Below are 17865 nucleotides of genomic sequence, written 5' to 3' on the forward strand. Positions count from 1 at the left end.
CTCGCCCAATTTTTTGTTTAGGATTTTGTTTTACTACCATACCCGCCCCGTTCAATTTTGGAAAAAAATCATGGGACCCCATTATATTATATTATTTACAAAATTATATTTTTTTAATATATTTTAATGTATATTTAATGATTTTATATATTTAATTATGTTTATTAGAATTTGGGATAGAATTAAGATGAAATTAAAACGATGAGACAAATATTATCTTAGTCTATATGGTTAAAACCAGAAGAAAAAAAACATCCATCATAATTAGAGAATTTAAATAAAACGAAATATAATTGTCATCCATATATACATCTGATTTATTATCAACAAGTATCCAAATTAACCACGGCTCTCGACCCGGCAATCTGGACACTTTAAAAATTAAGCATCATTATATATATATAGATTAGTTAGTTAAAAAGTTGAACTTATATTAATATTAAAACGTCCCACGTTTATCAAATTTGGTGTTGAATTTAAAATATAAAGTCTTTGTAGCCTAGTTGGTTAAAGAATTGTACTTTTTTTTGTTAGGTTGCAAGTTCGAACCATACCTCTAGCATTTTTAATTTTATTTTTAACCGTTTTAAATTTAAAAACGGGCCAACCCACAATCCGACCCAAGTATCCAAATTAACCATAGCTCTCGACCCGGCAATCCGGACATTTTAAAAATTAAGCATCATTATGTATATATAGATTAGTTAGTTAAAAAGTTGAACTTATATTAATATTAAAACGTCCCGCGTTTATCAAATTTGATGTTGAATTTAAAATATAAAGTCTTTGTAGCCTAGTTGGTTAAAAAGTTGTACTTGTTTTGTTAGGTTGCAAGTTTGAAACATACCTCTAGCATTTTTAATTTTATATTTAACCGTTTTAAATTTTAAAACCGGTCAACTCACAATCCGACCCAAGTATTCAAATTAACCACGGCTCTCGACCCGGCAATCTGGACACTTTAAAAATTAAGCATCATTATATATATATAGATTAGTTAGTTAAAAAATTGAACTTATATTAATATTAAAACGTCCCACGTTTATCAAATTTGGTGTTAAATTTAAAATATAAAGTCTTTGTAGCCTAGTTGGTTAAAGAGTTGTATTTTTTTTTGTTAGGTTGCAAGTTCGAACCATACCTCTAACATTTTTAATTTTATTTTTAACCGTTTTAAATTTAAAAACGGGCCAACCCACAATCCGACCCAAGTATCCAAATTAACCATAGCTCTCGACCCGGCAATCCGGACATTTTAAATATTAAGCATCATTATATATATATAGATTAGTTAGTTAAAAAGTTGAACTTATATTAATATTAAAACGTCCCGCGTTTATCAAATTTGATGTTGAATTTAAAATATAAAGTCTTTGTAGCCTAGTTGGTTAAAGAGTTGTACTTGTTTTGTTAGGTTGCAAGTTCGAAACATACCTCTAGCATTTTTAGTTTTATTTTTAACCGTTTTAAATTTAAAAACGGGTCAACCCACAATCCGACCCAAGTATCCAAATTAACCACAGCTCTCGGACCAGCAATCCGGACACTTTAAAAATTAAGCATCATTATATATATATATATATATATATATAGATTAGTTAGTTAAAAAGTTGAACTTATATTAATATTAAAACGTCCCGCGTTTATCAAATTTGGTGTTGAATTTAAAATATAAAGTCTTTGTAGCCTAGTTGGTTAAACTGTTGTATTTGTTTTGTTAGGTTGCAAGTTCGAACCATACCTCTAGCATTTTTAATGTTATTTTTAACTGTTTTAAATTTAAAAACGGGTCAACACACAATCCGACCCAAGTATCCAAATTAACCATGGCTCTCGACCCGGCAATCTGGACACTTTAAAAATTAAGCATCATTATATATATATAGATTAGTTAGTTAAAAAGTTGAACTTATATTAATATTAAAACGTCCCACGTTTATCAAATTTGGTGTTGAATTTAAAATATAAAGTCTTTGTAGCCTAGTTGGTTAAAGAATTGTACTTTTTTTGTTAGGTTGCAAGTTCGAACCATACCTCTAGCATTTTTAATTTTATTTTTAACCGTTTTAAATTTAAAAACGGGCCAACCCACAATCCGACCCAAGTATCCAAATTAACCATAGCTCTCGACCCGGCAATCCGGACATTTTAAAAATTAAGCATCATTATGTATATATAGATTAGTTAGTTAAAAAGTTGAACTTATATTAATATTAAAACGTCCCGCGTTTATCAAATTTGATGTTGAATTTAAAATATAAAGTCTTTGTAGCCTAGTTGGTTAAAAAGTTGTACTTGTTTTGTTAGGTTGCAAGTTTGAAACATACCTCTAACATTTTAAATTTTATTTTTAACCGTTTTAAATTTTAAAACCGGTCAACTCACAATCCGACCCAAGTATTCAAATTAACCACGGCTCTCGACCCGGTAATCTGGACACTTTAAAAATTAAGCATCATTATATATATATGGATTAGTTAGTTAAAAAATTGAACTTATATTAATATTAAAACGTCCCACGTTTATCAAATTTGGTGTTAAATTTAAAATATAAAGTCTTTGTAGCCTAGTTGGTTAAAGAGTTGTATTTTTTTTTGTTAGGTTGCAAGTTCGAACCATACCTCTAACATTTTTAATTTTATTTTTAACCGTTTTAAATTTAAAAACGGGCCAACCCACAATCCGACCCAAGTATCCAAATTAACCATAGCTCTCGACCCGGCAATCCGGACATTTTAAATATTAAGCATCATTATATATATATAGATTAGTTAGTTAAAAAGTTGAACTTATATTAATATTAAAACGTCCCGCGTTTATCAAATTTGATGTTGAATTTAAAATATAAAGTCTTTGTAGCCTAGTTGGTTAAAGAGTTGTACTTGTTTTGTTAGGTTGCAAGTTCGAAACATACCTCTAGCATTTTTAGTTTTATTTTTAACCGTTTTAAATTTAAAAACGGGTCAACCCACAATCCGACACAAGTATCCAAATTAACCACAGCTCTCGGACCAGCAATCCGGACACTTTAAAAATTAAGCATCATTATATATATATAGATAACTCCCAACAACATTTTAAATTTTTTAATAATTATTTATTTTTGAAAATTAGTAAAATATACAAATAGGGCCGGCCCTATATATTAGCAAAATATTAACACGGCCCAAATATTACGGGCCCTTTATAGCCCCTTTGGGTCTTGCAACCAGCTTGACCTATCACAAAAACCCATTTAGATATTCACAAAAAAAAGAAAAAAAAAAAGTTGCCGTGGCGCACCGCCAGTTACTTAAACCCTAGGCATATACGATCGACTTCTTCTGACCGGAGAGAAAGTTCAGGAATCCAAATAGAGAGTTGAAGATGAGTTTAGTTGCAGGTTCATACGAGCGGTTCATATGGGGATTCAAGCTCAAAACCCTAAAGAAATCTCAAGAACTAACCTTAACTCCGATATTCTCCTTTCCCTCCCACCTTTCCGCCATTAAATCAGTCGCCGTCTCCGGTACTGTTGCAGCCTCCGGTGGTTCTGACGACTCCGTTAAAATCTACGACCTTGCCGCCTGCACTGAGATTGGATCACTAGCAGATCATTCCGCCACTGTCACCGCCCTCTCATTCTACACACCTCCTTCTATTGGTTTCCCACGTAACCTCATCACCGCATCCGAGGACGGCGCCGTATGTATTTACGATGCCGATCCGTTCGTCCACCTCAAGACTATTAAGGCGCACAAAAAGGGAATTAATGATCTTTCTGTTCATCCTTCAGGAAAGTTAGCCTTGACTGTAGGGAGAGATGCATGCTTGTCGATGATGAATTTGGTGAGAGGTAGGCGTAGCTTCTATTGTAGGATGGGGAAGGAAGCTTCAATTGTTAGGTATAACTTTAGTGGAGATAAATTCTTCATGGTAACGGATGAGAAGATTTCAGTTCATGAATCGGAGGATGCTAGGTTAAGCTTGGAATTGGATAGTCAAAAGAAGGTTCTTTGTGCATCTCCAGGCATGGTAAGCACCTTCTTTCACAATTGATTAAATTTGTAAACGAAAACAATGATGGGTTTGTTTGTTCTTAGGGTGGGCTTTTGTTTACTGGTGGTGAAGACCGTGGCATAAAAGCATGGGATACTAGTAGTGGAAAGATGGCTTATTGCATTGAAGATGCACATTCAGCTCGTGTTAAAGGGATTGTTGTACTTACTGGTGGTGAAACTGCTGCTGAGGATGATGATCTTCCTTATTTGATTGCATCTGCATCATCTGATGGTGTTGTACGAGTCTGGGATGTAAGAATGACTGCCAACAATGAGAAATCAACTCCATTGGCTGAAGCCAGTACGAAATCAAGGCTAACATGTTTGGCAGGATCCACTCTCAAATGTAAGTTCAGTTGTGACTTTTCTTGTTGTTGATGTCTACATTGATTATCAGTTTGCTTATATTGATGATATCCTCGTTTATCTTTATTTAATAGCTTTGAAACAGACACGACCCAAAAACAGTGATGCCAAGAATGATGAAGATGATGCTATGGTGGAAGATTTGTAAGTCAAGTTCTGAATACTTGGGGTTGGTTGGTTCATGCCCTACACAGTTTTGATGTTCAATTCTTTTCCTTTTTTGTATATTGTTAATTTGGATTGGAGTGTGGTGCCTTATCAGATTATCTTTAGTTACAATGGGTTAGAAATCGATGTTGCTAAATGTTTGTCTTTTCGAACTCACTTGGATGGAAATTCTCACTTATGGTTGGAATCTAACAACTCCATTTGTTAGGAGGGGAATTTAAATATGAGTAAGTTTAATGAAATTCTATTCACATTTGTTATGATTATGCACAAGTATATTATTATTTTTGTAGAGTGTGAATTGGCCATGAATTATTTTGTAGAATAATTTGGTATTTGAAAATAGATGAGAAAATTGAAAATAGTTAAGGGAAAATAAAATTTAACACTATAGTTTGTTTAGGTTGGTGTTTGATTTTTTACTAATATTGTTGATGTTTTTCAGTATGTGTATTATGGTTTTTTTTTATCTAATGCTATCTTATTTCATTTGTGTGTATATATGTTATTATTATTTTTTCTAAGTGAGGAAAAAGAATTACATTTTTGCAGAAACTAAAATAATATTTGGACGTGATGCTCACAGAGTCCCTATTGAATTGTGATTCGTTTGTATTTCTTTTTATTTTTCTCTGTTTATGTATTTTGTGTTTATGAAATCATAAACCCTAAACCTTCAAAATAAATATATGTATATATATGTATGAAAAAGGAAAATGACATAATTATAAAACTATTATTTTACTCAGTAAAAAGTTGGAATTGATTTTGTTTAAGATGAAATTTGTTTTTTTTTGGGAAAAGTAATGAAATAGTTCATGATGTATTTTATAACATTTTTTTATTAAAAAAAAAGAAGTTAAAATCGGATATTAAATAAATTAAGAAGTAATCTGATAATTAAAATACCAAAATATAAAAATCAAATAATCTTATATTTGACCAGAATATGAAGTTATTTAGTTTATATATAAAAAAGTTCTCTATTTTATTTTATTTTATTTTTTTTTGACAAATTTTCAATACTTTTAACTACATAAAAACAAGCTTATATTTAATTTAATGTTTTTATATTAGATAAAAAAATATTTACTTTTTAATTTGTAAAATTTCAAACAATTAATATTAGTTGGAAAGTTATTAATTTTTTTTTTAGAATTTTGTAAATGAATTTGGCGGTGCTATTGACGGTGTGAGCCCGTTAAGCAGTTTTTCCGTCAACGCTCGTTACTTACGTATTCTCCCCCTTTCCTTTTTCCCCCTACGCGGTCTTCTCTCTTTGTTGCCCGGGAGGGAATCATAAAATCTTGAACAATCGGTCTTCTTCATCTTCTGCTATTTCTCTCACATTCACAAGTAAGTTTGATTCTTTCTCGATATATGCATTCCTCTATTATGCATTCTGCTAATTTCTTCATTTTCACAAATCTGATCGGAAGCCGTATACTATTTAGACAGACTACTATTAATCGATTCTAGCTGCAAAATTAGTCTTTTATCAAACAAACTAACTAAAGCAGATAAGGGTTTTAACTGTTTCTGCAGATTGTTCCATATTAATAGAACACCTTTGTTTATGAGGTTCAATACCTGAGAAATATTTTGATGAGATGGATATAGACGGAGATGCTACTGTAGAAGTCACTCCAGAAGTTCGTCCAACTCGACCTCGTCGATATGACAGTACTGTCTTCAAATTCTTCATCTTTTTTTCTTTCTAATTTTGATGGATTATTGATTTCACTAGAAATGCTACATTATCTCATTAGCTGATTATCATCCACCACCAACTTCTGTTCTTTCTTCATCTTCTCATTTCCAATCCTCTTAAATAACAAGTATTTGCAGAGTTAATTACTTATGTTCTCATCTATAAGCACATCCATACAGCTTGGAATATCTATATTTCATATCTATATATAAATCCGCATTGAACCTGATTTCTCATGTTTATGTTATGGGAAGAAAGATCATGGAATATTGGAATATGGAGCATAGTTTTTACCAACTTTCTCCTTCTGGTTTTCTATGCAATCTGATTTATTGTACTTTTGCAGAATTCATGTATGATTTTACCCAGCAAAGCCTCCCATCGTGCAAGCCTGTATTAACTCCTGTATGGGTGAGTAAATCATTCTATTGTAAGCAAAAAAGTTGAACATTGTCAAGGTTCTTCCTCTTTAGAAAAAGCCTTGACTTTCTTATTGCAGGTCATTTCAACTTTCTTATTGATGGGTATCATTTGTATACCCATTGGATTTGTCTCTCTAAGTGCTTCACAAAGTGTAAATAATCCTCTATTTCTTTTTAATTATTCTTAAATTATCTTAGTTATGCGAATGTGACCATCATTACCTTTCATTATAGGTCGTGGAAATTGTTGACAGATATGATATTGGATGTATTCCTGAAACATTTAGAGGCAATAAGGTTGATTATATCAAGGACGGTTCAATTTCTAAAAACTGTTCTCGGTCCATAGAGGTGAGCTCCTAGAAATGTCAACTTGATCTCTCTAATGTGATGATTCTTGATAATCTATGATCCAGATTTCCTCATTACATACAAGCAGGAATTACTTTATAAAACTATGACTATTGTACTTTCATTAGAAGTAACCTTAGTCATCTACTTATATCCCCTCAGATTTCCTCATTAGGTGTACAAATATTTTCTGACTATCCTCCCTTTCATTTGGGCACAAACATGCTTTTTAGCTTATATTCTGAACTAAATAGTACTTTCGCTTTTTCCTAATTTTTTGGTTGTCATTCTTTTAAACCAGTATCTTCTTTTCAACTTTATGGTATAGCAGAAACTGTTGTTAGTAGGAGAGCATTTTGGGTTTATCTTCCCCCTAAATTATTGTTTGTGACAAAAGAAATAAAATAGTTACTTTGGGTTTCTTACTAACCATAGGCAAGAATAAAGAACATTAAGGGGCTTGACGTAATTCTGTGGAACTGATTTTAAAATGTCTATGGTTGGTCACTTTTTGTTGGTATAGTATTGGTAACTTCTTTAATATCGTAGAAGTGTTGTTCTTTTGCATAATTTCTCTCTATTCTACCTTCTCCATTCTTTTGTTAGCAAATTGAATGCTTCTCCATGAGTGGCTCAGCATGGCACAGAGTAATTTGCAAAAAATAAGCTGAATTTAATCTTTTGTGCCATGTCTGATAAGTGAAGAGAGAGTTAGGAGCTGTTTTTCAGCAACGAGATATTGTCACCAGAAGGAATATGCATACCTGATGAAAATAAGTTGTTTAAGTCCATGTCCATTAATTAATGGTTACTTATGTGCTCTACAGATGAGTTTGTATTGTTGGGGACATAAAGGTCCTGTAATGGGAAAGACCTTGTAGGTTTTGGAATTAACTATTCTTTTTTTGTCAGAATATGTTATTGTTGGTGAATTCACACATTAGATTTTAATTTTTCTTTGTAGGTGCCCAAACAAATGAAAGCCCCAATTCATATCTATTACCAGCTTGATAATTACTACCAGAACCACCGGCGGTGAGCTTCTGCCCCTACCTTAAAGTAATTCAATGTTTATTCTAATACAGTTTTCTGTTGGTTAGTTTCACAAGTATATATCTCCATCTTCAGTTAGTGCTTCTTTCATGGGAACATAAAACCATTTTCCAGACATTTGAGTTAGTTGAAGTGCACAATCCTTAACCTTAATGTAACCAAATTGGATAATATTTTGATATACGCTGTAATATCATCAAGTGGAGAGGACCTAATATGTCTGGTGATTGAAGCCTTGAAGGGGACAAATATCAGATTGTTTTCATGTAGTTGAAGGAGACATAAATTGTGAGATTTCTTTTAAAGTTTTTTTAGCCAGTTTAGGAAACTGATAGATTTTATATATTAAGCAACAACAATTAGTTAAGTGATTCATGAGGATTCTTTTTGACAATATTCCAGAATACTTTTGGTCTGTTAGAAGATATATATTATTTATTGTTTTCCCTTTTAGAGTTAATTCTGTCTCTGCTCCAGGTATGTCAAAAGTAGAAGTGATAAGCAGCTTTTGTATGGATCCAAGCATACTGATACAGCCTGTCAACCTGAAGAGTACAGCAATGGTTTCCCTGTCGTTCCTTGTGGCTTAATCGCTTGGAGTTTGTTTAACGATACATATAGATTTTCTAGAAGAGCTGAAGAGTTGAAGGTGAACAGGAAGAATATTGCCTGGAAAAGTGATCGAGATCACAAATTTGGTAAGGAGGTGTTTCCCTTCAATTTCCAGAATGGAACTCTGATAGGTGGTGGAAATCTTGATCCCAACATTCCGGTTAGTTTCTTTTTCTCATCCTAAATTGAGATAGTTTCCTCCTTATCTAGTACCTCTTTGTAGTTCACTTGGAAAATGACATTGGACAAGCATCCATTACAATACTAAATTAATTGGAAAATGACATCTAAGAATGTATTATTTTTGTTAGCTGAGTGACCAAGAGGATCTCATTGTATGGATGCGGACTGCTGCACTCTCTAGTTTCCGTAAGTTGTATGGAAGAATTGAGGAAGATCTGGAGGCTGGTGATATTATAGAAGTACACTTATCAAACAACTATAATACATACAGCTTTGGGGGAAAGAAAACACTTGTTCTTTCCACTTCTAGCTGGATAGGTGGAAAGAATGACTTCCTAGGGATGGCTTATATTTGTATTGGCTCTTCCTCCATAGTCATGTCTCTCATTTTCTTGCTGATTCACCTGAGAACCCCAAGGTAAGAGTTTAAACACGTGCCTCTTCATTTCTCTTTAGTGATTCGATTTCTTGCATAACGTAAATTGATCCTGTTGAAACTATTTCATCCTTTTTCTTTGCTCAGACAGTAGTAGAGGAATTTCATATTTTTCTTTTTTGAAAATATTTTTATTTCTGGACTTGTTTTATGGTAATGTTCATGGTTCAAGAGAAACACAACTTCAGCCATGGCAAAGTAGATCAGTAGATTTCAGTAACTTTTTAATAGCAATCAATGGATCCATCTTTTTGTATGCTTGTCCTTGAACTTGGCTCATCAGTTTTGACATATTTTTAGCATTGTTTTTAGAGAGTGAAGATTGTCTGCCTTTAATAATGGATCAAAGATAGCATTTAAACAAGATTATTATTATCTTGGAGAAAATAGTTCACAGCGAGCTGAGTTTCTTTTTCCGTGTTTGACAGGCCTTATTTGGATACGAGTTACCTATCCTGGAACTGGTAGGGCATTGAAGGTGATATCTTTTGTTGCTTAGTAAATAAACATATTTTTCTCTATATATACATATCCTTAAACTGCTGACAGACCACCAAAAGAAAAACGACAATTTGAGATCCAAAATTGGAACAGTGTTGAATTTCTGTTTGTTTATAAACTATTAATAATATTATTCATTCATACAGCAGATAAATGAAGATTTAAAGGGGAAGCATAGAAGGGTCAATGAAGCATTTCATCTGCCTGTAACTAACTAACTAACTAAAAAGCTAAATTCGAAAGAGATGGGGACATGAATGGTGGGTTTGTGTTCTAAAAAACACTTGTCTGGCAAAAAGATGCGATTTTATTATTCCATTACTGACTGATATAAGAGTCTTATTGAAAGGGATGTGAAATGTCAAGATACATACATAGGAAAAGAAGTGAAAACCGGGATTATTACTGTATGTAGTATTTGAGAAGATGATCATATGATTGATTTGTGCATTATTATACTTTTAATGTACCAAATGTACCTTTATAAGTTACAACAACTGAAAGCTATGATATATGTTCTTTATTATGTTTAACTATTTTTTTTCCTTCCCTGTACTGATCAATTGCACAATATTACTATTTAATCTCAATTTTTATATGAACAATATAATTAAAGAAGGTCCAACAGTAATTGGATCGTTATCTTGAGGTCTCCTCGCCAAGAGCTCCCCGATGACGACAGAGGAAGCCACCCGCCCGCTGTGGCGGGGCGCGAACTGGGATCGCTTGCCAGCTAGGTCAGATTGGACCTTACAAACCTTCTTACTCTCTTTTTTGTTTTGTTATTTCATAAATTCAAGGGCAAGCCCAAGTCATAAATAAGGTTAGCCAACCAAAACCAAAGAGTAATCCTTCAGCAAGTTAATTTTACATTGGCATCAAATGTAAAATGCACTTCAATTAGCAATTTACGTAAAATCAAACAACCAAACCGTTAAGGTTACGTCATTATCACAACGATGTCGGAGAATAAATCCAAAATACCTGCGAATTTGTATGGAGATTGTACTGTTTTTCTTGAAAATCTTCGAGCCAATTATTTATATTTATGGTTTTTAACGATTTTTTATTTTACTATATTGATCTTTTTAAAAAAAATATTAAGTAAAATCTTAGATGCTTCTAATTCAAATATGAAATACCATATCATAATTTAAGGCTAAGTACAATATTTTTTTAATAAGTAGTCTTTTACTGCGTTACTTTCCAACTTTTAGTTACTTTAAAAATAAGTTAATTTTAAATATTAAAGGAACTACAATTAAAATTAAACTTGTTTGATGGTTGAGTACTTGAGTTGTATATTTATTATTTAATCACATATTCAATTTTTGATATCAATATTGTTTGTATTGTTAAAACTTGTGATTATATTTATAATAATATGATTTTTAGTTAACCCACAACTAGCTAGGGTAAATAAAAAAGGCATTAATTGTTACTACAGTAAATAATATATTTAAATACTTGATGTATAATAATCCGAATAAAAAGGGCGGGTTCAATTATGAACTAAATAAAATGCATATATATTACAGATTTAATTAAAGAAGGTAAAAAGAAAGAAACAAAGCAAGAATAAGAAAAAAACAGAATTCTGCAAATATTTATTTCTCCGTGTCATCATCTATGAAGAAATTCTCATGTTCCAATAATAATTCATGAATCCACAGCGTCTAAATAAACGCAGAGATTGAGATTATTGAGAAAGAATCGGCATTTCCTCTTGGGCTAATTAGGATTTCATATTTTCTTCTTTTTCACGTTACATGCAAGAAGAAGAAGAAGATCTTCAAGAAGATGACTAGTCGGACGACGCGGGTGGGCAAGTATGAGCTAGGTCAGACACTTGGACAAGGAACTTTTGCCAAGGTCAAGTTTGCAAAGAATTTGGAAACCGGCGAAAATTTTGCTATCAAGATTCTTGACAAGGAGAATGTTTTCAAGAATAAGATGATTGACCAGGTAGATACCACAACCATAATAATCACTTCTATCTCTTCTAATGTTAATTTGGTATTGTGGGTTGTTGTTTTTAGATTAAACGTGAAATCTCAACTATGAAGTTAATCAGACACCCAAATGTGGTTCGGATGTACGAGGTTTGAATTCAATGAATGAATGAATGAAACCAGCTGATTGATGATTGGTTTCATATTGAATTTGATGATGATGATGATGATGATGATGATGATAGGTTATGGCTAGCAAGACCAAGATATACATAGTTTTGGAGTTGGTGACTGGTGGAGAACTCTTTGACAGGATTGTAAGATTTTGTAAATTATAATTTATTATGATGATGCTCCTCCCTCTTTGATATACAAATGGGATTTGATTATTATAACAGGCTACCAAGAAAAGATTAAACGAACCTGAAGCACGAAAATACTTTCAACAGCTTATAAATACAGTGGATTACTGTCATAGCCGAGGCGTATTCCATCGCGACCTCAAAGTAAGTAAGACTGAGATTGATTGATTTGTTTGTTTGATGATGATAATTAGTGTATTTGTGTAGCCGGAGAATCTGCTTTTAGATGGAAATGGAGATCTGAAAGTGTCTGATTTTGGATTAAGTGCTTTGCCTCAACAATTTCGAGAAGATGGATTGCTGCATACAAATTGTGGTACGCCAAACTATGTATCTCCAGAGGTGATTCATGATAAAGGGTATGATGGAGCTAAGGCTGACATTTGGTCATGTGGAGTCATTCTTTTTACTCTTATGGCTGGAAGAATCCCTTTTGAAGACCCCAATATGCATGCTTTATACACTAAGATTTCCAAAGCCGATTACACCTTCCCCACTTTCTTTTCTTCAAGTGTCATGAAGCTCATCAAACGAATCTTGGATCCTAATCCTCAAACAGTATAACTCTTTCTTTATTTATTTACTCTTTTTCTTAATCATATCAACCCAACAACAACCATCATGTGTTTGTGTCTGCGATGACAGCGAATAACAGCAGCTGAAATCATTGAAAACGACTGGTTCAACAAGGGTTACAAGAAACCTACTTTCGAAAGCCAAAATGATGATCATCAGGATGATAAAGTTGTCGATGATATATTTGACGAAGCATCAACATCCAATCTTGTTGTGGAAAAGAAACAACAGGATCATCAGACAGGGCCATCGACGCCTGCAGTGATGAATGCTTTTGAACTCATATCTACTTCTCAAGGACTCAACCTCAGTTCTTTATTTGAAAAGCAAATGGTAAGTAACTATTTGATTATAGAGAAACTTTCATTTTTGCTCAGCATTTTATATTCAACTTAACAGGGGCTAGTGAAAAGACAAACAAGGTTTACATCAAGATGTCCAGCCAATGATATCATCACAAAAATTGAGGAAGCTGCAGGACCTATGGGTTTTGATGTCAAGAAAAATAACTTCAAGATGAAACTTCAAGGAGAAAAGACCGGCCGTAAGGGTCATCTATCTGTTGCAACCGAGGTAATTTAATTTTGGTTTGTTATTTATTCGGGGATTTCATCCTTTAATAAGCTCGACTTTGTTTGTTTATTGTACAGATATTTGAGGTGGCTCCTTCGTTTTACATGGTCGATCTTCGCAAATCTAGCGGAGACACCCTCGAATTTCATAAGTTTTATAAGGAACTTTCTACCGGATTGAAAGACGTTGTCTGGAAATCACCAGATGAACTAGACCAGGAATTCAAACAGATAAAATAGACATATATTCAATTCAAACCAAGTTTTTTTTTGTTTGTTTGTTTGTGCATATTCAGTTGAAAACTTGATAATATTGAAAGTTCCTCCTCCAACCAACCTCCAAATTTTAGTACATAATCTATCTAGAAATCCTATCTGGACCAATCAACTTCACAGGCATACGCCACGTGTCACTTAACAGAAATGGATAAAAAAAGACACAAGCCTCTTGAAATCAATGGACAATAGGCCACAGATCTTTCTCTCTCACACACTGCCATACACACACAGAGGTCGCCATGCCTAGAGCAGCAATTTCACTCAATTCCCCGTCCATGTGTTTTTCTTCATCATCATCATCATCAAACAATATCAATAGCAGTAACTGCTTAACCACGAGACCAAAGACAACGACGACCCATCATCTTCTCCAGAAGAACCAACACCCACTTTACATTACAACCCAAAGAAACATCTCCCAACAATTCAAAGAAAAGGTACTATGTCTCGAGATTATGGGAGTCGATTCCGGTAGGGCACTTTCTCTAAACCCATCTCTCCATTCAACCTCTTTAAACGATATTCATATCATCATCTCCTACCTTCAATCCAAGGGCATCCTCCAGAAAGACATGGGAAGACTCTTCGGCATGTGTCCCAAAATCCTCACCTCCGATATCAAAACTGATCTCAATCCAGTTTTCAATTTCATCTCCCGTGAACTAAACGTACCAGATCAAAATCTCAGAAAGGTTATCAACAAATGTCCCAGATTGCTCACTTGTAGTGTCAGAGACCAGCTCAAACCGGCCTTGTTCTATCTTCAGAGGCTTGGGTTCAGAAATTTAGAGTCTTTGGCTTATCATGATCCCATCCTTTTGGTTTCTAGCGTGGAGAACACATTGATTCCAAAGCTTGATTATTTGGTCGGATTGGGGTTCTCCAGAAACGATGTGATCGGAATGGTATTGAGATGTCCCGGTCTGTTTACTTTCAGCGTGGAGAACAATTTCATTCCTAAATTTGACTATTTCAAGAATGAGATGAAGGGCGAATTGGATTGGTTGAAGGATTTCCCTCAGTATTTCGCTTTCAGTTTGGAGAAGAGGATCAAGCCTAGACATGTTGAAGTTGTACAGAATGGGATTCTTAACCTCCCTTTATCTCAGATGCTTAAAACAACCGATCAAGAGTTCAACGACTTGATCAAGGCTAAATCTCTGCAGTAATTAACGTTAGTTAACTAGACTGTTTGTTTGTTTTTTCTAATGTATGTATGCATGTGAAAATGAAAAAAAACATTTGTTTTTTACTCACATTGAGATTCCACGCTCAACGAATCGAACCATAAGTTTATCTGCCTTGTCTGCTTCTATCATCGTCATCCTCAATTGTTCGCTAATCTTCTCGCAGAGCTTCAAATCGGGAATCAGATTCCGATTAAACATTCGACAAGCCACCTTATAAGAAAAAAGAGGATCGCCTTTCTTCAAATAACTCTCCATCACCACACCACAAGTTTTCGCATCGTTTCTTGAAGCAGTCCTAAGAACTTTCCCCAATAACTTATAACCCTCATCGACGTTTCCAAAATAACAAAGCTTTTCTATAACTTGATTATATATAGTATCAATCTTCATCTTCTCTAGTAACGCCAGTAAATCTTCAACCTTACCATGCTTACAGAACCAGTGAATAATTGAACTACACGTCATGGAACATGGAACCAGACCTTTATGAAACATTCGCTTGGTTAATTCAGCCGCTTCTTTTACCCTGCCTTTCCTCGATAAAGCGTTTATAATGATTTTATACGTGACAGTGTCTGGTCGTTTATCGCACAAATACATGTCGTCCAGCAATGACATAGCACCGTCCAAATCGTCATTCCGACAGAAACCATTAATTAAAGAGGTGAAATTCACCACATTTACTTGACAACCTCTGTTCAGACACCCTTCCATCAAGTTTTTTGCGTCGAATATTCTACCCTCCTGACATAGAGACAGAATCAACAAGTTGATTTCGGCCGACGTTGGAAAAAAGCCTTTACCGATCATTTCCCAAACCAAATTACAGGCCTCGCTTATTTTACCATCTCTATGAAGACCGTGGATGACTACACTGTATGTAATTGCATTTGGTTTCCATAGCTCATCTTCTTTCATCATCTCTCTAGCCTCCATGGATTTCCCATTTCGACAAAGCCCATTTAGTAAAGCGGTATATGTTACTGTATTTGGTTTACAACCGTACTTGTTCATCTCGTGAAGAAGCTTCTGAGCTTCTTCGAGCTTTCCAGAACAGCAAAGCCCGTTAATTAATGAAGTGTATGTCACTACATCGGGTGTGTTACCTTTGATCGGCATTTCGTTAACCAGTTCTTTAGCGTTGTCCAAACGACCCGACAAACAGAGGGAGTGAACTATTGCAGTGTATCCAACTTTGTCAATCGCGAATCCTTTCGATTCTGCTTCTCTCAGAAATGTAAGTGCTTCGTCTCCATGACCGTGTTTTGATAGCATGTGGATAATCGTATTGTAAGTAACTTGATCAGGTAGAAGTTTACTCTCTGTAATCATCTTCTCCATTAACAATCTCAGTTCCTCGATTTTCTTCTCTTTAGAGAAGAAACCCATTACAGTGTAGTAACTAGCTTTGTCTGGTAAACATCCTTTCGAAGGCATTTCATCGATCAGTTGGACTGCATCATGAAACCGATTCATAACACAATATCCCTTGATCAAACAGTTATATGAAACAACATTAGGTTGAATTCCAAACACTTGCATTCGATTCAAGAATCTAATAGCCTTGTCTAACATATTTCCCATAACCAAAACATGTATAGATGTATTGCAAATTGTTAAGTCCGGTTCAATACCCGTTTTCTGCATTGTACCAAAAACTCCCATAGCCTTCCTGAATTCACCAGCTCGGCTGTATGAAATCATCACGTAGCTGAAAGCTTCAGGTTTAAGCACAATTTCTCTTCTCACCATTAGACGAAGGATCCTTCTGGAACCTTCACAAAGCTTAGTCTTACTAAGGATTTGAAGCATTGAATAGTATACAAGTGGGTCATGACGGTACCGCCATTGTCTGTCGGCCCAATAGAAGATATTCAAAGCAACACGTTCATCGGTCTGAGAGACTAAAACTGAGCAGACTTGATTAGGTTTTAAGCCTCTAAGTATGTGCCTCAATTGGCCTTCAAGTACTGAATTCCAATTCGTGCGAAGTTCAATTAATCTACAGAATTCTTTTACCAATGGGTGGTGGTTTCTGAACTGATCGTCTCCTAGCTGGATTCTCCTTGTAACGAATTTACAGTCATCATCATCATCCTTGAACGTAAGACCTAAATCATCAATAGTTTCAGGATATCTGTCTACCTGACTGTTATTATTATTATTAGATGCATCTGAAACCCTAGATTTTGCAATCCTTTCACGGAGTCGTATATCGCCATTAAATGGATCATCATCCTCTTCCACACATTGGGTATTATGGGTGCGATCTCTGGACGACAACGATGAGAGGAATCGAGCAGCCGACCTCCGATGATACGAGGAACAATGGAAAAAGATGGCAGTAGTCGTCAGAAGAGTGTTTTCTAACTGCTTCAACAACCTCATTGCCATGGATGAAGCTTCCACTGGTTTTTAGAGAACGAATAATAACGATGGATGCAATTAACACATATACTACTATGTGTATTGAACAAGCAAATTGCTTTTCCCACCCCCTCCCATATTCTCACCCCACGCTTAACTCCTTAATTAATTTTAAAATGACTTATTTATCCCTACCACCTTTATATATTTACACATTTCTTATTTTATTTATTTTATTTTATTTTATTATTGAGTGTTTTTATTAAATATAATTAATTAATTAATTTTTAATATTTTTTAACTTTATTTATTTAATTAAAAATACAAAATATTATTATTTTTATATTATAATTATTTAAAATATATTAAATATTGAAATATATAATAATTTAATAAAATATAAATAATTAATATTTTATTATATTAATTATATATATATATATTAAAATACTTACAAAAATTATTTATCAAATAATAATTAATAATTAGTCTAATTATAATATTTTAATTAATAATATTATATATTAATAATTAGTCAAACATAATATTTTTAATTTCAATTAATAATATTATATATTAATAATTAGTCAAACATAATATTAATAATTATTAATATTTTTATAAATAAAATTATCTATTAAATAATAATTAATAATTAATATAATCATAATATTTTATTTAATAATATTATATATTAATAATTATTCAAACATAATATTTTTAA

General features: G+C 33.5%; 5 protein-coding genes across 8 annotated transcripts; 4 read left to right on the plus strand and 1 right to left on the minus strand.

Annotated features, from left to right (window-relative positions):
* Window positions 1-3293: 3293 nt before the first annotated feature.
* Window positions 3294-4869, plus strand: LOC124914266 (p21-activated protein kinase-interacting protein 1-like). The gene is made up of 3 exons (XM_047454772.1): window positions 3294-4014; window positions 4083-4386; window positions 4481-4869. The coding sequence occupies exons 1-3, from the start codon at window positions 3367-3369 to the stop codon at window positions 4552-4554; spliced, it is 1026 nt and encodes a 341-aa protein (XP_047310728.1). The 5' UTR covers window positions 3294-3366; the 3' UTR covers window positions 4555-4869.
* Window positions 4870-6096: 1227 nt separating this feature from the next.
* On the plus strand, window positions 6097-10376 carry LOC124915559 (putative ALA-interacting subunit 2). 4 transcript variants are annotated; one of them, XM_047456305.1, is made up of 9 exons: window positions 6097-6257; window positions 6632-6696; window positions 6785-6859; window positions 6942-7058; window positions 8023-8093; window positions 8589-8883; window positions 9035-9324; window positions 9771-9820; window positions 9990-10376. In XM_047456305.1, the coding sequence occupies exons 1-8, from the start codon at window positions 6185-6187 to the stop codon at window positions 9808-9810; spliced, it is 1026 nt and encodes a 341-aa protein (XP_047312261.1). In that variant the 5' UTR covers window positions 6097-6184; the 3' UTR covers window positions 9811-9820; window positions 9990-10376. The 4 variants fall into 4 exon arrangements, with proteins under 4 accessions (XP_047312261.1, XP_047312262.1, XP_047312260.1 ...); XM_047456306.1 differs by having other exon boundaries at window positions 9993-10376; XM_047456304.1 differs by having other exon boundaries at window positions 9771-9806.
* Window positions 10377-11510: 1134 nt separating this feature from the next.
* Window positions 11511-13632, plus strand: LOC124913698 (CBL-interacting serine/threonine-protein kinase 23-like). The gene is made up of 8 exons (XM_047454113.1): window positions 11511-11808; window positions 11883-11945; window positions 12041-12112; window positions 12194-12301; window positions 12365-12715; window positions 12803-13066; window positions 13133-13306; window positions 13384-13632. The coding sequence occupies exons 1-8, from the start codon at window positions 11644-11646 to the stop codon at window positions 13543-13545; spliced, it is 1359 nt and encodes a 452-aa protein (XP_047310069.1). The 5' UTR covers window positions 11511-11643; the 3' UTR covers window positions 13546-13632.
* A 120-nt stretch (window positions 13633-13752) lies between these two features.
* LOC124913699 (transcription termination factor MTEF1, chloroplastic) lies at window positions 13753-14840 on the plus strand. Its single transcript, XM_047454114.1, has one exon. The coding sequence runs from the start codon at window positions 13824-13826 to the stop codon at window positions 14751-14753; it is 930 nt and encodes a 309-aa protein (XP_047310070.1). The 5' UTR covers window positions 13753-13823; the 3' UTR covers window positions 14754-14840.
* Window positions 14484-17175, minus strand: LOC124913697 (pentatricopeptide repeat-containing protein At1g09900-like). The gene has a single exon (XM_047454111.1). The coding sequence runs from the start codon at window positions 17166-17168 to the stop codon at window positions 14838-14840; it is 2331 nt and encodes a 776-aa protein (XP_047310067.1). The 5' UTR covers window positions 17169-17175; the 3' UTR covers window positions 14484-14837.
* Window positions 17176-17865: the final 690 nt, after the last annotated feature.

Source organism: Impatiens glandulifera, chromosome 9 (assembly GCF_907164915.1).
Source record: "Impatiens glandulifera chromosome 9, dImpGla2.1, whole genome shotgun sequence".
Lineage (NCBI taxonomy): Eukaryota > Viridiplantae > Streptophyta > Magnoliopsida > Ericales > Balsaminaceae > Impatiens > Impatiens glandulifera.